The sequence below is a fragment of the Misgurnus anguillicaudatus genome, unplaced genomic scaffold (assembly GCF_027580225.2).
Source record: "Misgurnus anguillicaudatus unplaced genomic scaffold, ASM2758022v2 HiC_scaffold_28, whole genome shotgun sequence".
NCBI lineage: Eukaryota > Metazoa > Chordata > Actinopteri > Cypriniformes > Cobitidae > Misgurnus > Misgurnus anguillicaudatus.
The window spans coordinates 8,741,876-8,765,072 of NW_027395278.1; the positions used below are offsets into that span (position 1 = coordinate 8,741,876).

At 38.0% G+C, this 23,197-nt stretch overlaps 1 protein-coding gene and 1 pseudogene across 1 annotated transcript in view; both read right to left on the reverse strand.

Moving 5' to 3' along the window:
* Window positions 1-4,193: 4,193 nt before the first annotated feature.
* Window positions 4,194-23,197, reverse strand: part of LOC129416907 (photoreceptor cilium actin regulator) — a 41,014-nt gene continuing 22,010 nt past the window's right edge. Inside the window, exon 2 of the mRNA XM_055171339.2 lies at window positions 4,194-4,891. Coding sequence (XP_055027314.2) covers window positions 4,768-4,891 — 124 coding nt within the window. The 3' untranslated portion in view covers window positions 4,194-4,767. The remainder of the gene's footprint in view (window positions 4,892-23,197) is intronic.
* Window positions 5,830-8,084, reverse strand: LOC141362516 (uncharacterized; annotated as a pseudogene).

A 23,197-nucleotide genomic window follows, 5' to 3' on the forward strand; every position in this document is an offset into this window, starting at 1 on the left:
GCTGTATGTAACAAAAAATGTTTTATGGTCTAAAACACGTGAATTCGCTTAGAGCGCCTTTAAAAAAACTTACCAGAGAAAAGTTTTTAACATATCCATGCCTTGCCTTGCGTTTTTTGTAATCTGTAAGAATTGAATATATATTACTTAGTTATAGGACTATATTAATGTTTTAAAGAAAAGTAAGCATGCTTTCAACATTAGAAATGAATGATTGGCCAACAGGTTAATAACAAAACAGATGTACACATTGTGCTGCTCTTTTCGGGTCATATGTTCTTTCTCATTTTCACAATCCATGATTTCTGAGGTTCGTTTTCCTGTGAAAATGTAAAACCATTTATTTTTTTTGTGTTTTGATGGCTGAATGATCAGCATCCAGGTACAAAACAATAGGTTTAAAGCGCGTCCCTGGACGTCCATCCCTCACAGCCTCATTTTGGAATCAACATGGCAGCAGGCAGAATAAAGTACATGAACCAATTAAAAATTCTCTCTATACATTATTTCCATACTCAGAAAAAGACCTCAATAATATTTTCTTTGGACACCGGAAAGGCTTTTGACGACGTGGAGTGGCACTTCTTGTTTTTGGTTTTGGAACAATTCATGTTATTAAGCATCTTTATTCATACTCTATTGCCTCTGTCAATACAAACGGTTTGATGTGCATAGGTTTTCCAGTACGCAGAGGTTGCGATAGGGATGCTCCCTATCACCATTATTATTTACGTTATTAATTGAACCCTTGGCAAAGTCTATCCGGAACAATCTTGATATATCCAGAATTATAATTAAAGGGAAAACATGTAATCTCTCTGTATGCAGATGACGTCTTTTTATATTTAGAGAATTTGCAGACTTCTACTTCTGCAGTTCTGAATTCATTAGCTCCGTTCAGTATTGTGTCAGGCTATAAAGGCAGTATCGCCTTTCATTTTAACTAAAAAAAAAATGCATTGTTAGTTTTGTCTTTGTTCATTACTTGAAAGGCAGATTTGGACACATTATCACTTGTTTCTGTGTGCTGTTTTGAAAGAAAATAAAAGTTACCCATTTGTTGACTATACCTGGTCTGGTCCCCCTCCCGACCCATGCTCACTATCCTGCCCCTACTAGGATGATTGGCCAAGTGCTCGAGCCTGACTAGCTTGGCAGATACTGTAGTTAACAGGTTCCTCCAAAAAAGACTCAGATGCCAGATTTCGTTTGAGTGTTATTTACTTTATTTACTAGCACTTTTTCAATGGAGCAGCAGTAGGTGTTTTTTGTTGAGTACTCTCAGGAAGTGAAGTCGCTGCTGGGCCTTCTTGTCCATGTGTTGGGTATTTAGTCCAAGAGAGGCTCTCTGTGATGTATGTGCCGATGAACTTGAAGACAGGAATAATCCAATTGTTATATTCAAAATATAACATATTTAACATGTTTACTTCCATACAGATGGCCTTACAAACCAGCTCTTCAATATTTGGGACACAATTTAAACACATCCTGCTTTAAATTGCATTTTACTCTATTAACAAAGAAACACATGAACGAAATACTCACAGACATATATTTTTGAGGCCTTTGTACGTAAAACTGCATGGTAGAGTGTTCAGATGAATTTCCTCTGAAATTACTAACTACGACAAATCTAGAAGAACACACTAAAACATTAATTTGACTATGGCCACTAGGTGTCGCTATGGGAGTGTTTTTCTGAGGTCAGCACACACACACTATAGTCGACTATAGGCAAGATTTGACAATTCTGATTCGGATATGTAAATCCTTAGTCCGGCATACCCCTACAAAATACAATTTATTTTCTTTTTTCTTTTTTTTTTATGTATATAGTGCAAACACAGAAAGTGACTCTATTTACATGTGGTAAATAACAATGAATAGAACAAAACTGAAAACATAAAAAAAAAAAAAAAAAAACAGATAAGACAAACAAATAATAAATACAGCCATTGCCCATACATAATATGTTGTAAGTATATGTGTGTGTAAAGAATGAGGGGATATTTAGAGTAATGCATACACGTTGAACAGTAGGTAATCCAATTAATAGATACATTTAGATAAATTCATACGGTTAGAATAGAGGAAGAAAGAAAGAGAAAAAATATATATATATATATATATATATATATATATATATATATATATATATATATACCAATAAATAAAAAGGGGGGAGGTAGCACAAACAGAGGGGTTGAAAGATGAGGAAAATACATACACCACAAGCACCTAGCCTTGTGTGTTTTGAGGTATTGGGGACAGATGTGGCATCGGGCCCAAGGAGCAGCCCCTCATGGTCCCACAGGGTAGTTCCAACCTCAGGCCTACCCTGTTTTGTTTGAATAATGATAAATGAAAACCTCTAATGTGTGGTGCATTTAAAAAAATGGACATGCAGTGGAGATCCAGACCCGGGTAGTGGTCAGGTCAACACACACGTCGCACTTACCCTATGTTATATTTGTAATATTAGGTTGATATTGAATTAATATGTCGATCAAGAAATCTACTGGTGTTTAGTGCATTAAAAACAGTGTGATGTGCAGTGCCGAACCAGGTCATAGTAAAGCCCTTGCCAGCACACACGCCACACTTGCCCTATATTTTGGTTACGTTGTCGATATTATATTTTTAAAGTGTTTTAATAATAGCAATAATAATAATAATAATAATAATAATAATGATAATGATAATGATAATAATAAACGGAGGAGGCACGAAAAGCTGGGTCAGACTGAGGCTGGGAATAGAAGAGGAAAGATTATGGGGACAATACAATTTCTTTTCAACCATTTCAGAAAATTGGATGAGCTTTCTGCAGACTCTGTGATTGGTCAAATAATAAATTTGTTACAGTAACAATGACATTGTAATAATGACTTAATAAAGCCAGGAGTATAGTATGTACACAAACATATGCGAATATTCAAATGCAGATCCATGCAAAGTATAGTTTATTGAACATGAACATTGCGACAAAATGCAATGCATCTCCTGGGCTACATACTACATTTCCCTGTAGCCGCATATGTGACCTACCTGTAAACGGATTAGGTGAGCAGTGAGTGACATCTGAAATCACCTATCACGGAGGGGCAGCCCCTTTTTTAAGCATTGATTGGCTGCAGCCTGTGACACGTCAAGTCCGATGTTCCTCTTGGTGTGTGTGTTGACAATAGTGGCAGGTAAGCGTTGTTAATGTGTTTTCGCTAACAGTTTGTACTATCTGTGCTGGGATTTAAAACATCTCGGTTGTTGCTTTCAGTGTGTCTTTTGCCCTTTGTGTGGTGCCCTGGTTGCGCTGCTTAAAGGAGTAGTCCACTTTAAAGATGGTGCCCATTGACTTTTCATAGTAGGAAATAAAAATACTATGGTAAGTCAATGGGCCCCATCTTTAAAGTGAACTACTCCTTTAAGTGGATGCTACAACTGTTCACCTTCAGGTATGTTTGTTAAGCACACTGTTATATAGAGTGGGTGGGGTAGCATTTTGGGCCAACACGTAACATGTGTGTATGTGTGGTCTCCTGTACTGGCTGTGCTGAACCTGTGCCTGTAGAAGGTTATGTGCATAATTTATATCCTTGTTTGGTAAGTGTTGTTTACCATGAAATTATTATTGTAAGGCCACTGTTGCGATTTGGTAATGCCATGGTTGTTTATTTTTGTTCTCTGCTGTTATTTTACTGCGGTTTCCGCTTCGTGCCCTGCCGTTTGTAAAGTCGTAACAGCGCCAGTGTCTTTACCACGTAACTTAATGAGGACTGCATAGGCTACTGTCTGGTTTGGTTGTGTATCGCCCTACTTCTACTAAATTAGAGGTGTGGGGGGGGGTGAGTAGCCTTCCATTGGTTTTGTTTTGCTTTTATGTACTGAGTCTTCTTTTTGTGTGATTATTTTTCTATTGTTATTGCTTATTTGTCTTTCTGGATAGGATTCAATGTGACTAGTTATTGAATCCTTTCTTTTCTTTAGTTAAATTATGTGTGGTTTATTTAATTTGAGTGCACAGTGGGGTATGTGTGTGCCTCCGTGAACCCAAGGCGTGATTTAGAGACCCTTTCTCCTGTTGGGAACCTCAGCCCTGTTGTTTAATTGTTTCTTTCTATTTAACTCTAATTTTGCAGTTGTTTTGTTTTTGTGTTTGCAGTGCTTTACCGCCCTTCTGGGTGTAAAGAACATTTCCCTGGGTGCAAGTCCCAGGGTGGCGTAGTTGGAATTTTAATATCAAATTTGTACTTTTATTACAAAGCTATACCGCTCTGCCACATACGCATACAATGTATTTGGGGTATCAAAAATCCAACGGTGCGTGTATAGTAGTAGTACGCATGCACTCTTCTGATTGTGACTCTTCTGATGACGAAAAATTGTGTCACGCACACTGTACACTGACCCTCGTGTACGTGTAAATAATGGACCATAATTGACTGTGAACCTGAAATCCTTGGAACAATGCATAATTATATTAGTTCTCAAAAATACAGATTTTTTTAAATACAAAAATGATAAAGAAAGACAAGTAAAAGTCAATGATCTGTCATGCATTTTTATTAAGAGATAAAAATATAAATGGATAGTAAGTAATATTTATATCTGAAAAATCTTAGCTGATAAGACCACATAATATGGCATTTACAGCAAACACACAACTAGCCCTGCATCTCAAAAAATAAAAAATGACTTTAGTGATAATGAGAAGGGCTTTTAGGAATAGCTTTGTAATTCATAATCCAACATACTTCTGCATTTCTTTTATTTCCACTGTAAACCTTGACCCACGACACACAGGTCTGGGTGTGAGGCAGACCTAACTGCACCTCTGAGTTCAGTTTGCTCATTCCATTGTGTGTTTTCTTCATTAGAACCATCTTCAAACCTGTAACAATAAATCAGAATAATATTTACATTTAGTCATTTAGCAGACGCTTTTGTCCAAAGAGACTTACAAATGAGGTAACACATGGGTCTTCAACTGGGGGTCTGCCAAATGATGTTTAATCACAAGCAATTTTTGCTAAAAACGTAAAATATATGTGCAAAACGTAACATGTCCCCTTTAAGTTGCGCACTTGCGCAGCCGGATAGGCTTAAAGGTGAATGTTCAGTGCCAGGTTAGCCAGCTGATCAAAATTATGAATTATATTTGAAGATTATAAATGTCCACTTAGAAAGCAGCAGTATCGACAGAAAAAGCATCACAATACAGGTACATTATAAAGGCACGTGTGTCATTGTTTCAGAATGTTATTTTAGAATCAGTGTGTGTTATCTCATCTACATTTCTAAATGGACGTCTTGGACGTCTGTTTCACACTGTTCAGATTTGTAATTGCTAAAGCACTAATTCAATAGGCAAATGACACCACACCGCGTCTGCATTTAAAAATCAATGAAACGTGCGCCGTGATGGTGCTTTGTTCAAGATTCATAGTACGGTTGAAATCCGCATCTCAAAAAGTTGCCCCAAAGAGATGCTGCGGACTCATTGCATGTTGTTCTCCTGAGTCTGATATGATCCTTTGCGGAAAATAAACCTGCATTACTCAAACTCGTGACAATAATGATCCACATGAAAGGCAACGGACCTCAGAATTACAAAGCAGCACAACCTCTACCCCCACCAGAATAGAGAGTCGTTGTGCCATTCACCATGATCAATCATCTTTATAAACTGAAAGCCCAGGTTCTGGTAAATGTGTAATTGCCCATCTCACAGTAAAATGAAAATGTATTACACTGCAAATACCTTAAAATAATAATTAAACTAAATCTACTTTAACAAAAAAATACACACAGAAAATTATGCATGTACAACAACAGCTGTGTGACAATATGATTTGTTTCTATTTATTTATAAGTCCTTGATTCTGTTTGTGCCTACTACGAAAAAACAGCCTCTCGTACCTTACTGATTACTTAAATATCTCTATTTTACACATTTAGTATCAGGTGGTCCCTGCTTCATGCCACTCTCATCTAAGTGGTTCGCGTCTCCAAACACGTTGAAGACCCCTGAGGTAACAATAGAAGCAATTATAACAACCCAAGAACAGCAATACATAAGTGCACTAGAACTAGTCTCATTAAGCATACATAGCCAAGGGTTAGTATTTTTTTGACAGAGAATGGAAAGATAAAGATAGAAAAAAGAAGAAAAGATATTAACAAGTCAGGTGTTGGCAGAAGAGATGGGTTTTTAGCCGATTCATAAAGACTGCTACATAGTCAGCAGATCTTGTCGTAACTGACAGATCATTCCACAGATGATGAACAGAACGAGAGAAGGAACGCAATATGTATTTTTCTCTTTAGGATGGCACCACAAGGCGTCGCTCTGTGGCAGAGCTCAGGTATCTAGAAGGTACATACGTCTGTATAAGCGATTAAAGGTCAAGGGGGTACTAACCCGGTGGTGGTTTTAAAGGCCAGGAGCAGAGCTTTGAATTTGATGCAAGCTGCTATAGGAAGCCAGTGTAACCTGACAAACAGAGGAGTGAGGTGCACCCTCTTTGGCTGATTAAAGACCACTCTTGCTGCAGTATTTTCAATCAACTGTAGGGGTTTGATTGTGCAGGCTGGGAGTCCGGCCAGTAACACATTGTAATAGTTCAGTCTGGACAGGACAAGAGCCAGCTGGACTAGGACTTGTGTAGCATGTTCAGATAGGAAAGGTCTAATTTCCCTAATGTTGTAGAGGATGAATCTACAAGAGCGGGCAGTGCTGCCAACATGCTTTGTAAAACTGTAAAACAAAGCATGTTGCTAATATGGCTAACATAACGGAGGTGCTAAGTGAGCTAAAATCATTACGGTTGGTTGGACTTTGGATCGAAGCTGGATAATATTGACACAAAACTGACCGGAATGGTGAATGCTTTGGCTACACTTGAAGGTAAAGTAACAGAGATAAAACAAGACGTCATGACTAATACAGCTTGTGTGGAAGAAGCCGAAACTCGCATTGACCAGACAGAGAGGGCACTGGAGACAGCTTTGGAATCGGTTACCAAACGAGTCACTTTCCTTGAGGCCAAAACAGACACCCTGTAGAACATGTCACAGGTCGGGGTGGGCCGCAGGAGCCTTGGACCCCGCCCCTTTATGCTGGACCACCCCGAGGAGTTCCCAGAGGCCCCAAAGAACATACAGACACTAGTAATTAAAAATGTAACAAATTGAGATTTTATTAAATTAGTTAAAATAGTTCCTTGCATGTAAAAGTATTTCAAGGGGTATTCCTTTCCAGGTAGGCAAAGGTGAGTAGGGAGACTTGCGACACAGTCTCGTCCAATCCTGCAACATATATATATAATCCAATACTCGTCAAGAAGATGCTTCACTTTGCCACTTCAACAGTACTCATGGCCAGGGGCATGGACATCAGCGGACAGGTGCTCCACACACTCCAATAATAGTCGAACCAATCCACAGCAGTCCACACGTGTAGTTATACACACAGCACACACTGAAGTGACCCACAACAGTGTGGGGGGAGAGAGGGGACAAGCACACAAAACTGTAGGGAACAAGTACAGCACTTCCAGCTTCGAGGGGAGATAAAAGTTCAAACACAACAAATGGAAAGGGTTGCTGCCAACATACAGGTATAAAGTATTCAAACTTGCACAGGATTTAGCTTCATATCCACAAGCATCCAATCCTCACATCTACAAAAGAAAACCCAAGCTTGGAAGAACAATATAGACGATAACCGTGGCACTTAGCTTATTCCCAATAGGTATGTCCACGTCCGTTCTTCGTCTCTCATAAGTCCTTCGTTGTAGCAGCGACTCCTCTTCCTCTCTCCAGCCGATGAAGCTCTGTTGCTGCCACACTTCCGCCCTTTCTGTGCTCTCTCTCGCCCCCCCCACGCTAGCCGCTTCAGTGTCTTTCAAAACTCACTGCTCTGCGCGTCCCTTTTGCTCTTCTCAATGGGTTGCTTTTTATCCGCCTTCTTCCACCTGTGCGCCCCAATCACTGATCGCCACGCTGTCTGCACACCAGACGCCCATTGCCTCATCAAAATCCCCGTCGGAGCAGCTGGAACCGGCCAGGTGTTTCACAGACATGGGTCCGGCGGGAAAACTGCCTCTATAAAAAATTGTTCCGCTTTCATTTTTTCTTTCGTTTTCGTCCTTTCACCTCTTCGTCACCCCGTGAAAGGGGAAGGAGAAAGAACTTGTGCATGTTTGGCCTAAAAGAGGCAATAGAGGGAGAACAAACTCTCCTTAACTTTATTACTGATATGCTGCCAAGATGGGTGAGACTACCACCAGAAAAATCATTCATATTGGAGCGGGTTCATCACACACTGTCCACGAGGAAACCAAATCAAAACAGAGCGGTGCTTGCTCACTTTTTAAATTTCCAAGAGAAGGAACTTGTGTACCGGGAGCAGGGGTGGAAAGTAACTAGTTACAAATACTTTTGTATAGTACTTTAGTTAATTTTTTTCTACTTTTTGAGTGAATTACATTGGGATACTTTTACTTTTAGTCATTAAAAATGATGTATTCAACTTCGCTACATTTATTTTTTCCCAAAAGTACAAAAAATTATCCATGTCTGTTTCAAAACTATAATGTGCAGTAAGATTTATGAGCCAATAAATGCGTTAGCCAATGAAAAGGTGTGTTTTTCAAAATAAATATACGATCTGGCGCCACTTTGAGTGGATTCAATGGGAAAGACAGTGAAATGGCTACAGCTGCAGATGAGACCGATAGCTCTAGTGGTGGTGATGAGCATCCTGGCCTTGTCTTTCTCAAATAATCAGCTACCAAAGCAAAAAGGGGCAAAGCATCATGATGAGCTGCAAGCTCTGCCTTTCCAAGAATGAGGAAATATCCTAAAAATAACTCCTCATCCAACTTGCGCAAACACATTAAGGTAAGTGTTAAAGTCACAAGCAATTTGGCAAGATTAAGTTAAATATGTCGATTGAGTTAATTCTATCGAATGTAAATGATATGAGTATATCAGTAGCTCAGATCACGCGTTTTTTGTAATTTGTTTATAATTTTTTTCTCAGTGATTCCCTGCATTAAAGTGAAACATGACAAAATCGAACATAGCCTTGTGGATGATCCCTGTGTCTCAATTCGTTCCCTAGCTCCCGAGGTCGTGAATCAGTATATCGTGTACACAGGTTCGGGCACTGGTAAGGACCCTAGCTCACTTGACATTGGGACAATGTTCACTTATTTTTCTGTCACATGGCTGCTTAAGCGCGTTGTGATCATTCACAGCTGTTGGTCACTTATCAACAACCGACAAAACCAACATATCTCTGACTTAATTTTAAACAGTACATTGTGAAAAACGATGTCATTATTCTCTTACATATCCGTGCATAAAATTGGAGGAATATAATTGTGTTTTAAATGTATAATTTTTTTTACAATTTTAAATAAATACTATTATTTTAAATAATGAGTAGATTGTGGTTCCTTACTGTGTAGCGATGTGTGTTTATATTTAAAACTAAAACAAACGTTTGTCTTTATAAAAGTTCTGTCACATTTCATAAAGTTTATTGAGTTGGATCACGTGATGTTCGGTTGGCGAGCTTTAGAAAAGGTCACGTGATTCGGTAAGGGAACATAGGGACCATCGATGCTCACTGGTTTTTGCGTTGCATTATGGGAATTTTTAGGGAATGGACGTTCCAGTGCACTGGACAGATTTTGCGATTGAGACAGCCCTTAAAATGTCCGACTCCCTGATCAGTGCCCTGACTACTAAACAAGGGAGCTGATTGAGACACACGGGATATTTAAATGAATAAAAACGGTGTGTGCTGTGCACAGCGTTTACTCCCTTACAGTTAAAACTAAAAAATAAATAAACATGGTAACAACAAAATAACCATGGTTTTGAAAACCAAGGTTTTTTATGACCAAGGTTAAAAAGCAGATAAACCGGTGCCTGACGAATTAAGAAAACACAGGCTTAAAGGACAATCCATAAATGATAACTTTAGAGAGTTTTATGAGCTGCTCTATAAATCTGAATACAATGGAAATGAAGGGAATCAGAATACTTTTCTTGACCAATTACAATTTCAGACATTATCAGAGGAAGATAAAGCAATAGTTGATAATCCACTAACAATAAAAGACATTATAGATGCTATAGGAGATATGAATAGTGGTAAAGCACATGGGCCAGATGGGCTCCAAATAGAATTTTATAAAGAATTTAACACTCTGGGGTCGACTGCGGCGCGGGCTCTTTATTTTCTCTTTATTTTTCATTCACTCCGCAAAGAGACTAAGATAACTCTGCTGATTTTGGACATACAGATATGATTTATACATCATTTAAAATGTTGAAGTGTCTAGTTTTTTTCTGTCCTCTCCCAATAAAAACAGAATGTTGTGCTTTTCGCAAAATTAAGAAAATAAACATGATGCGCGTTTTGTTCTCTCTCCCTCAGTGAAGTCCTTTCTCAAACGCGTCAGAAAAATAAACTGTAACTTAACGAATACTTCATACTTGTATACTTGTCATAGAAACAAAAGATAAATGTCTACATAATGCTTGGAATGTCAGCTTTTAAATGATGTAAGTGAGATCGAAAACATGTATTGTCATTCGGTGTAAACTGTGAGAAGGAGGAGAAGTACCGTCTCTCTCCTGTTTCCTAATTATCTGTAATGAGATGAGATCGCCACACCCCCGCGCCATTGAAGTGAACGAGCAGAAACATCCATATGCATAACTCGTGCCTCCTGCAGTCAATGGATACGCAATTCACAATCCAGTCTCTCCATTCCTTGTTGTTTCATCCGAATGCACCAAACACGACATCTAAATCCTTATTTACTTGCGTATGTGTGTCAGTATCTCCAGACGCAAGTGTTTTCTTTGTTCTTCCGTCAAACATTTCACGTGATGGGAACACACATACACAAACACACGAGTCAGGAAACTTGACGCGCTTTTTGGTATTCTTATAAAATACGCGATTGCAAACAATACAATCCTTATTTAGTTGTGTCTAAGCGCATATCTCCGCACAGCAAGTTTATTAAACACAGGATCACTCGCGTGTGCACAATTACTGCTTTCATGATCAACACGTGAGGTAATGGCGGCGGCTGTAAACAAACATTGATAAGTTTTTACACGCTTGTCCCTTGTTGTGTTTCCAGAGGTGGAAAGTAACGAATTACATTTACTCACGTTACTGTAACTGAGTAGTTTTTTTGTGTACTTTTAAAGTATTGTACTTGGCTACATTTTAAATCATATCCATTACTGAGTAAAAAAAATATTGTAAAAAAGCAATTTGATAAAGACGCGCAACGGATGATTGATGGGTGGGGGAACGCGCAAAAAGAACCATGGAGACGGACAAACAGGCGCGCGCTAATGCAGACTCGCCTCAGTTCAAATCTTATGAAAGAAACCACTGGTCATATTTAAGCGACCACTTTCCACTGACGCGAAGCGAGTGTTTCATTCCTATGAAAGGTAGGAAATTGCCGACCGGAGTTTTACCCCTCATTTGCACGACGTGTTTTTAATACCATGCGCATTATCTTCCGAGGTCTAGCAGCTTCGCGTCAAGTCAAACAAAACTTAAGAACGTCCTCGAGAATGCGCAGGTCATTAGACATTGGAGAGAGAGAGAGAGAGAGAGAGAGAGAGAGAGAGAGAATAAAGGTCTGATATCAGGTATCCAGGTCAGGGATTTTAGAAGACAATAAACGTGTCAAAAGTATGACATGGCACTAATCTCATTATATGCTCATTTAAACTAGGTATATAGTTTAATAAAATAATGTATGTTACCAGCAATGCATCAATTACAACCTTACTATAGTGATTGTATTTACTAGCTGCTGACCATTTTCAAAAGTGCATAACTCACATGTAAAAATCATTAAACAATTCCATAAATGTTTCTTAGTTTAAAAAAGCTTTTTATTTTATCAACTTTTTGTTATTGCACTTTAATTGTAAAGATGTTCCTACAATTAAAAACAACTAGTTTGAGATGTATATTCCCTTGTCGTTTTTGAACTATACTAGAATCCTCCACCTCTACCCGCTGTAAAAAAGTAACTTTTACTCTGAGTAAAGTTAAAATGACTTACTTTTTACTTTTACTTGAGTAGATTTTTAGACAAGTAACTTTACTTTTACTTAAGTAAAATATTATTAAAGTAACTTTACTTTTACTTGAGTACAATATTTTATTACTCTTTCCACCTCTGTGTGTTTCTACTATAATGATTACAAAAACACAAATAAGAGTCCAGACAACGATAGGCAGTTTTTATTTTGAGCTGTTTAACTGCACAAAAGTAAAACTCTCGCTGGCCAACCAAACACTACCGTGTTCATTTTTACGATGGCCAAAACAGTACCTTTACTATGATTACTATGGTTTTTAAAGGTATACATGTAAAATTAATAGAAAATATTTCTATATATACACACATTATATATATATTTTTTTGTTATAAATTCCCAAGTAAACCTTATCATGGTTTTACTACAGAGAAAGTTACATTCCTGTTGAACATCCCCACAAGGCTCATTATGTGGCTCATTATTCAACTCTTTTGTTCTCCAGCTGTCAATCACTGATTATTCAGGAGCTTTCCCGCCTCTACGCATAAAGCCTTTCCCAAGCAAATGTGTCTTAGAAATTGTAAATCAATATATTGTTTTAGGTTAATGAGCCGGCCGGATGATTTTCACATCATTTTGAAGAAAAAACTCTAGACTACTAGATCATATTTTGAAAAGTCTTGGGAAAACATGTTTAGAATGAGTTTTGTGGACTTGTATCAGTGACTTAAAAATTTAGCTTTTTCAAAAACCACGCATAAACATTTTTCTCTCAAAAATACAAACATGTACATACATGTTGATCATATAATATCGTAGCCCAGTTTGTGCTGAACGCAGTGTTATGAGAATTTTGCCATTTATATGTTTTTAAGCAACTGAAAAAGCACAAATGTCAGTGCATGTCAAAACTTCCCCAGGGCCCTAAAAAACCCTTAGACCCCAGAGGGTTAAAAGGAAATTAGTACAGCCACTTCTAGACATGTATAATAAATTATATGACCTGGGTGTACTTCCAAATTCATTGAGAGTAGCTACTATAACTCTTTTATTAAAACTAAATAAATCCCCAACGGAATGTTCTTCCTATAGGGCAGTGGTCTCAAACTCCCGGCCCGCGGGCCATTTGCGGCCCGCCCTCCCCCTCTCTGCGGCCCGCGGCACCTTTCAACAATATAACATAATCTGGCCCGCAGAAAGATTTTTATTCACTTTGTTTCATATTTATTCCATTTTTAATTTAAACGTTTAAGGGTTCGTTCACATGTCGCGTCTAACAACGCGCGTTAAAACGAGTCAAGGCGTTTCTTACTTTCTAAAGTGCTCGGGAGCGGAAGTTGCGTTCCGTGGCGTGGGTCGCGTCACCCATTGCTACGCAGCCATGAGCCGCGCGCGCTCCGTGATTGCGAGGATAACGGAATGCGTGATCGGACTTTAATTTCTCATCTGAACCTCGCGTCAATCATATCATTTTCACCATCCGATCAGTTAATCTGTTCGGGACTTTGTAGTGTTTGTCCAGAGAAGATTTGTTACTTCCGGGTGAATATCAGCTGTTACTCAGAGAAAAGCTGCGGTGGGGCTCACATTAAGAAGCACAGCTTCTAATGGAGACACCGCATAATATGAGGCAGAGCCGTAGATGAAATGCAACACATAAACTACAGATAAGAAAAATCGCCATCAAAGTGCCCAGATTAAAAGAGGAAAGATGAGGAGAAACATACAGAGGATAAAAGTATGTATACTGATATTAATGAAGTATAATATATTATTATGTAGCTTGCTATGCAATTACACCTAGCAGTATTATATATTTTATTCTGTTTAACTAGCTTAACATTGACTACCCATTTTAGAAGTTTTAGGATCACTTTCACTTATTCATATTTTTCCACATATAATAGCAAATTCATTAAAACTGTGGAATAACAAAGATGGAACATAATAAAGTCAATACTATGACTGTAAACAATCCAAAATAAATCAAAACACAAACACTTACTGATGGTAATTTTTTATAAAGAGAAGGTTAAGAAATTATTTACTTACATAAAATAATGTATATTTAAAAAAAACACTGCTTTTATTATACATTAAATAATATAATTTTATCAGTCAATTTACAGAAATATTGTACTTTTTTAACCTTAAAATAGCTCTGCGGCCCTCCGATTAAATGTCAATCTCAGAAATGGCCCCAAGCCAATTTGAGTTTGAGACCCCTGCTATAGGGAAATTAGTCTCATGGGATGTGACACCAAGGCTCTGGCCAGGAGATAAATATTTTCAAAAATTGATAACAGATGACCTACAAGGTTTTATAGAAATGGACAAGGTTATCATAATATCAGACGGGTCCTAAATAAATTATATGAGAAACACAACACTAAAGATACAGCAATGTTAACTTTAGATGCATGGCAGGCATTTGACAGAATAGAATGGAATTACCTCCTGGAATTGCTTCCAAGATATGGACTGGGTAAATCATTTCTCCAATGGATTCGCCTATTATATACAAATCCTTAAGCACAAATTTTAACTAATAACAACATTTCATGCCCTTTCCACCACTACTTTTAACATTAGCAATAGAACCTTTGGCTGTAGGGGTCAGTTCACATGCGGGAATATCAGGCATTAGAATTGGTAGAAGAGACCATCTAATTTCTTTATTTGCAGATGACATCCCATTTTTCAAGAACAGTATTTTGAATCTGACAAGATTATTAGAAGACTTTGGAAAATTATCTGGATACAAAATTAATAATACAAAATCTGTATTAATGTTTCTAAATGAGGAAGAGAGGGCAAACCCCACCATATCAACACCATTTACAACAACTACTGAGGGTTTTAGATACCTAGGTGTTAAAACCACCCCAGAACTCAATAATATAATCCCAAACAACTACAATCCTTTGGTAGATGAAGTCACCAAATAATTAAATTAATGGTCTAATTTACCAATATCCATGATAGGATGAATAAATGAACAAATCAATTTTACCTAAATTTCTGTATTTTTCCAGACACTTCCCCTGCCATTACGTGTTCAGCCAGTTCATCTGGAACAATAAAAAAGCTAGACTTCACATAAAATTACTATATCAGCCTTATGAGAGAGGGGGGCTTCAGTTTCCAAATCTCAAATGGTATTATATAGCAGCCCAGTTGACATCAGCTACTCATTATTTTTGTACTTACCCCTATCCTGGGTGAGAATTGAACAAGAATCAGTTCTACAGTTGTCCTTACATAGTTATCTATACTCTTCAGATTAAAAAAAGACTTAAAAAACATCGGAAAAAAATCTCTTTCTAAACACATGATTTAAGTGTGGTATGCTGCACATAAAAACATATGAGGGACTGTATTACTTTCGCAGTTCACCCCTATTTGGGGTAATGAGCAATTCACACATTGTAAAAAGATGGGGGGTTTAAACTATGGCATGCCAAAGGCATTCAGAGATTGGTGAATTTGTATACAGATGGAGTGTTGCTTACTTTCAATCAATTAAAAATACCAAATTCCTCCAAAGCATTTACAATCAGCTCGTTTACATGCACACCAATAATGCGATTATTTCCAATAGTTTTTATTGGCGGATTATTCACACATAGCCCAATGCAGAGCACAAATGATGAACTCACATACTGTATTTGGTCCACTGTTTTAATTTACTTACGTTAAATGACAAACACATTGGATGTATTTCATTATCCGGTGCCATGATAAGGATATAAATATGACAGTGCCTGTAAAGGGCGTTCACATTAAAACGATATAAAAATATAGTTTTAAAAATCGTTTTATATTAAAGATAATAGCAGAGTTCACACAACAACTATAACGATAGCGATTTTGGCACATGATGAACGATGAACCATTGACAGCCAATCAAATCTATTTTAACTTGAAGTGCACCCGCACTTAAATGCAGTAAAACTCATTCATTGCTAAGGTCTATAACATAAAATTACCTCAGGTATCCAGTGCTGATGCAGTTGCTGTGAAATTCACTACTTAATGATTTTTCTACCACACTGACTACGCCAAAAGGTAAGATATTATTACACACTACTACATTCATTGTTTAGTTACGCGAAACACAGCGAGTTGAGGACATCTGCTGGTTTCCCGCTGTGTAAATGCAACAAGAACAGCATATTCAGTGACATGTAAACAATTGCAAAAAAATTGTATTACAAGAAATATCCAATATTAGGTAATGCCGCGCTGGTTGAGCGAATTAGCATGAAGTTATCATTATGATGTGGTCACTAATATATTTATCGTTAGCATTATTATGTCCCTAATGGTTTAATACACTGATGTCGTGTTATTTGAGCTATTTCTGAATGAAGACAGACTGCTGACAGCGAGTCGTGTTGGCAGAGTTCACATAAAACTTCCTATTGTCAAGTTTAAAACGAATTTGTGCTGAAGGTGCGTGACTAAAACACACGCGCACTTCAGTTAGTGCGGTATAAATGCGTTTAAAGCGTTTACATGGACGCATACTGCGATTATAAACGGCGTACGCCACCTCTTTTAATGCGATTATACTTACTGCGATTATGAGCTTAATCGCATTATTTTTATCGAATTATTGCGTTTACATGAGGTAAAGTATAATCGCAGTATTGACAAAATCCTATTATAATTGCATTATTAGTGTGCATGTAAACGAGCTCAGTATCTACAATTGAAAAGTCTCCCTTGGGCACATGGGAAGGAAACACCTACTCTCTATTTATTATAATTTATTAATATGTACTTCTAAAGATTCAGCAATGGATATGTTAAATGCTTGGAGAGATGACATGACAAGAAGATATAACTGAATTAGATTGGAATGGGGCCTGTATAAAGGCACAAACACAAACAACAAATATAAGGTTTAAGCTCCTCCAATATAAATGGTTGATCAGGACGTACATGACTCCTGTCAAACCCTCACCATATGTTTGGTAGCATTCCAGATACGTGTATGAAATGTTTGGATAATAAGGGAACCATTCTTCACTGTTTATGGGAATGTCCAAAGATTCAAAAGTTTTAGAAAGATATTATAAATTGTTTGTCAACTATGAAATAGTGGATAAAGGAACTTTTAGAATGCCTTTGTCTGAAAAGACTAAGGGAAAACAGAAGGAGTTTGTTCATCTTTGGGAACCATGTATGAACATTATAGAATCTGGAATGTAACTTTTTTCTGTTACAAAATTTTACATTGATTTTAATTTTACAGAATTATACATTGAAATATGGATTGTGCAAGTTTGTGTGTGTGTGTGTGTGTACCTGGTAATTATCACGTTGTGGGGACCAATTGTCCCCACAAAGATAGGAATACCAGTGTTTTTGTGACCTTGTGGGGACATTTTGATGTCCCCATGAGGAAACAAGCTTATAAATCAAACAGAATGATGTTTCTTGAAAATGTGAAGTATCAGACCGTTTTCTGTGATGGTTGGGGTTAGGGACTGGGGTAGGTAAGGGGAATAGAATATACAGTTTGTACGGTATAAAATGCATTATGTCTATGGAATGTCCCCACAAAACATGGAAACCAGAATGTGTGTGTGTGTGTGTGTGTGTGTGTGCATGTGGAACTATTATTACTTCTATCTGTAATGTGTTGCAGTAGTTTAATTGTTCTGTAATGCAATCGAAAACCCAATAAATATTTGAAGAAATGGACTCGCCAGGCTGGAACGGCAAGTGGAGTTGCATGTCATCCACATAGCAGTGAAAAGAAAAGCCATGTTTCTGAATGACAGACCCCAATGATGTCATGTATATAGAATTAAGCAGTAGTCTGAGCACTGAGCCTTGAGGTACCCCGATACTGAGAGATTGGGGTTTGAAGACGTCACCTCTCCAGGATACTTTAATGGCAGAGTAGGCAGGTTTAAGCCTAAAAAGTCAAAAAAAAAAAAAATTCGAAATTTGTTTAAACTGTCTTTATATACCAATAAATACAGTGGCAAGAAAAAGTATGTGAAACCCTAGGAATGAACTGGTTTTCTACAGTGATTTGCCATAAAATGTTATCTGATCCTCATCTAGGTCACGACAATAAACAAACACGATGTGCATAAGCTCACAAGACATAAATAATTCCAGTTTCTTGTGTCTTTTTGGAAACACCCGTTAAACATTCACAGTGCTGGAGGAAAATGTAAGTGAGCCCATGGACTAATTACTTTATTGAAAGCTTTTTTGTCAGAAGCTGGCAAACTGGAGGCCAATTAATAAAATGAGTTTAAATGTGTGGTTTAGTGCAACTTTGATTGATATTAAGACACTCACACATTTTAAGATTGCTGTCCTTAAGAAGCATCAGCTCTTCTGAACCATGCTCTTATAAAGATATCTGATCAAGAGATGTTGCACTCCATAAGGCTGAAAAGGGATACAAAACAATCTCAAAATATTTAGACCTCCATCAGTCTACACAGTCTACACAAATTGTCTATAAATGGAGACAGTTAAATACTGTAGCTACCCTTCCTAAAAGTGGGCGCACAGTCAAGATGACTCCTAAGACACCATTCAGAATACTCAATGAAGAAAATAAGAACCCACGAGTAACAGCTAAAGGCTTGAAGACATCATTGGAACGGGCACACAGCTCAGTTCCTGAGTCTACCATACGCAAGTCTTTGGACAGGCATGTTGTCTATGACAGTACACCACGGAGGAAGCTGCTGCTCTCCTGAAAAACATTGCTGTGAGCCTGAAGTTTGCAAAAGAGCACCTTAGCAAACCCCAGTGCTACTGGGAAAATATTTTATGGATTGATGAAACAAAAGTTGAATTTTTTGGGAAAAATGTTATGGCGCAAAATGGGCACAGCTTACCAACATCAAAACATCATCCCAACAATGAAGTATGGTGGAGGGAACATCATGATTTGGGCTTGCTTTGCTGCCTCATGGCAGTTAAAAAAATCCTACAGGATAATGTCAGGGTGGCTGTCCACCAGTTGAAGCTCAGTAGAAGTTAGTTGATGCAACAGGACAATGACCTTCTCTTTAACAAGCTGTTAAATCCAAGGGTTCACTTACATTTTCCTCCAGCACTATGAATGTTTAATGGGGGTTCTCAAAAAAGACACAAGAAACTAGAATTATTTGTGTGTTGTCACCTTAGGCGCATTGTGTTTGTCTATTGTTGTGACGTAGATGATGATCAGATCACATTTTATGGCAAATCACAGTAGAAAACCAGTTTATTCCTAGGGGTTCACATATTTTTTCTTGCCACTGTAAGTAAAATGTAAGTACTCTGAAAAAGAGAGTATAAAACCGAGTGTCTGTAGACCTCTCACGACAGAGACACTCATAGCCATGAGGGTCGATAGGAGGATGTGGTCATTGACAGTGTAAAAAGCGGCAGATAGATCCAGAAGGATCAGTACAGATGATTTGGAGGCTGTCCTTGCCTGCCTTAGGGCTTCAATGACTGAGAACAGCACAGTTTCTGTGGAGTGACCGCTCTTGAATCCAGACTGGTTGCTGTCAAGGAAGTTACCCACACAGCAGGAAACTCCTATGCGGATCCGCGTTTAAGTCTCCAAACCCGTGTGACTGTCAGAGCGACTGTGTGGTTGGTAAAGACAATATTGTCGTCTGTTATTTTGAGCGTCTGTTAACAGGGTGATTTAACCAGAGGTGTGTAACGAATTCCATTTACAGTTTTGGGTAACTAGTACTTTTAAAGTGATTTTTAAGGATACATTTACTCAAGTACATTTCTAGTGAAAAAAAATGTACTTTTACTTCATTCGGTGGCGTTATTATGATAAGCATACTTGACTTTGGATGCTACATACCATGGCCCGGTTCCCCAAAACGTTCTTATCGCTAAGTAGTTCTTAACCTATTCCTTAACCTCTCTCTTAACTCTATGGCACGGTTCCCAAAACGTTCGTACGCTAAGTATATCTTCTGTAAGTCACACTTTCGTAAGGTTGGTCTGGACCATTCGTAAGCTCTCTCTTAGCGTTGTTTGAGTGCAAAACCCTATCGCCGCAGTCTTTAGAAATCAGCGCAGCGCAGTACAAGTCAAACTATGGTATGCTGACAATGATTTTATGTTATGGACATTTTTAAGACTTATAATAAAATATGTTTGCAATGGATAGAGGACTATTTATGCAGTTGACTTTATTTGGTATCAGAACTAATGAATCAAAGACGGCGCCGGTGTTTGTTCCTCATTGAAGTCTGTTCCCTCTATGTTTATAACGTTTTCATCACGTTACATTTATAATTTATTTAGAAAGATCAAAGATTTCAATTGGTTATACTAAAAAGCAATAATATCATGTATTCTATTACACAATTTATTAAATATTTCATATTTGACAGTTTTATGTCTTTTAACATATAGCCTGTCATTTTCTTTTCTTTTTTCTCTACTGTTTGATTTAAAACTGTTATGTTTCCAAACATAATAAATATATATTATACATATAATATGATTCATACTGTAAAAATAATTGACTTACAATCAAGAACAGTCAAGATACATTACATAAATGCACACATATACATCTCAGTAGCCATTAAAACTTTCAATGTATATAAAGAATAAACATATAATGTGATAAAAACGCGATAAAAAGACTAAACTAAAGGGAAACACAGGGGGAACAGACTTTCACACAACACCGGTAACCCTGTAAACGTTTAGTCCATGCCAATTTTTTTTATTCGGCAACACTTAAAACCTTTTGACAATTTGCCTGACGTGGCTAAATAAAAAAAATTGCCTCCCAAGACAACCCATTATGGAGCTGCTGGATCTTCTCAGATCATAATTCTGTATCTAATTTTCTCTCTCTCTCTCTCTCTCTCTCTCTCTCTCTGTTCATTGTAGATATTGCTTTTTATTGAAAACATTAAACAATGGCCAGCAATACCGCATTAAACTGAAGTAACTGCAGCTGCTTGCCAATCAATTCTGATCGTAGTACATTACCATTAGTATAAAAGGGTATTCAATATTTTTTAAAGTCGTTAAACCCATGTTTAACGTGGATGATTAGCGAGGAATACCCGGTTCGTCTACCCGTATTACTGACAATTTTATAATTTAATTAATAGTCTATATTTGACGGATAACTTAAACTATGTTAAAATAAATGTTACTGGAATAATTTGAGTAATGTTCCATTTGTATAGAGCATGTTGTCTTTCTTAACGCCGTAATGCACCTTCGCGTGAAGTGGAGAATCGATCCCTGAGAGATCGATCGCAAATAATTCAGCACCTTAACTTGGGACAGCGACATTGTTACGTCGTACTTAGAGGCAGCGTGTTAAGAAGCTTCCTAAGAGACACTTCGGGGAACACACTTAGGAACATAAACAACTTTGCTAAGATATATCTTTTTGAGCCTTCTTAGCGTGCTAAGAGTGAGCGTTATCGGGGAACCGGGCCCATATCTGTCTGTTTGATTACAGGTGCTGTGTTCAACCTGGCAACAGATCGGGCAACGAGGAGACGTGTAATGGAAGAAATGATTAAATAATAAAAACATTTTTGTTGAACAACTTGTCTTTCTCCAGTTATTCATTGCCAGATGTTTTAGCTGTGCATAGTGCAGCATTTCATTGAAGTTGTAGCCTAATTGATCAAGTATTTTATGTTTGCATTGACCTGGGCCTATAGACCCCTTCAAGGTTTGTAAACATTAAATGACTATCGGGTGCGCGCGCAGCACGGGGTCGAACTGTTCATACCATTTAGGCTTTATAATTTAATCTAACAGTGCTGAAAAATGATGACTTACCTCAAATGAAGTGAGCACTACAAACACAAGCCTCTTTGATCTTTGCATTGTCCCAGTCTGCACGTTAATTGCTTGCAGACGCAGATGTTGTATTTTTTTGTTTTTGAGATTCTGCATGACTCGCGAAAACTTAACGGAAGACCTGGTGCGATTTTCACAGCCCACGACGTAAGTAGGCATTTTTGACGATACCGAATAATACGCAACTGAATCTGCTGTAATGACTTTTCTGACCCCGACATGCGCAGTGGGAACAGTCTGTGACGTGAACCGTGAAGGGGTCTATAAAGCACTAAATTAGGTTTTGACCACAAAAATAATATTTTTTAACAAAAACAGAATATGCTATAACCTATAACTGTCCATAAATGTAAATGGCAATTTTATATTTCCATTGAGTAGTAATTACTTTTGTACATTAAATTGATATATTTTAGTGAAACTATTAGTTAGGCCTATTTACAATATTGTGAGGTTAAAAATACAAGGCAATGCAGATTTAAGGTTCTATATTGCTGCGGTAGCCAGGCCTAGTGATAGTTTTGGTTTTATCCTTTAGTTTAGTTTATCCTATTTTATCATACAGTAAGAACAGAAGGGATTTTGAATTTGAAAGTGAAATAAACGGGTCCAAAACGGACCCGGTCCTGATAGCAATAAGCTCCGGGGCGGATCCGTAACGGAACCGCTCCGAAGTCAGTAGCTCCGGTCTGCATCCGTTGCGGATCTGTCCCGGAGCTTGAGTCAGACTCAATTGTGGGTCCGCAGCGGATATATGAATCAATTTGCGCCACGGATGCGGAGCGGATGCAGTGCGAGGCCACGGCGGGTCCGCGATCCGCCTTCATTGCGCATCCGTCATTTAGCGCAAGTGGACGCCGACGCGGGTCCGTTTCGCGGGTCCGTTCCAAAAGCCGGAGTCCTTTTGCTGTGTGGGTATTTTGTGTGAAGAAGGATGAGAGCTGGTCAAACACCACATGCTCAAGAGTCTTGGTAATAAAGGGAAGAAGACATATACAGGTCTGTAGTTTTCTAACATTGCAGGATTAAAGTGTGGGTTTCTTCAGCAGCAGGGTTCTCCTTTAAAAGCTGTGGGAAATGTACCAGTGGAAAGAGATGAGTTGATAATGTGGGTAAGAGCAGGATAACCGATGGAGAAATGGCCTGAACGAGATGGGTGGGTATGGGATCTAACAGGCAAGTAGTCGGGTGTTTGAAGCAAAGATTTTTTAAACATCCACTTCAGATAGGAGAAAAAAAGAGGGGAGCGAGCATGCATCAGGAG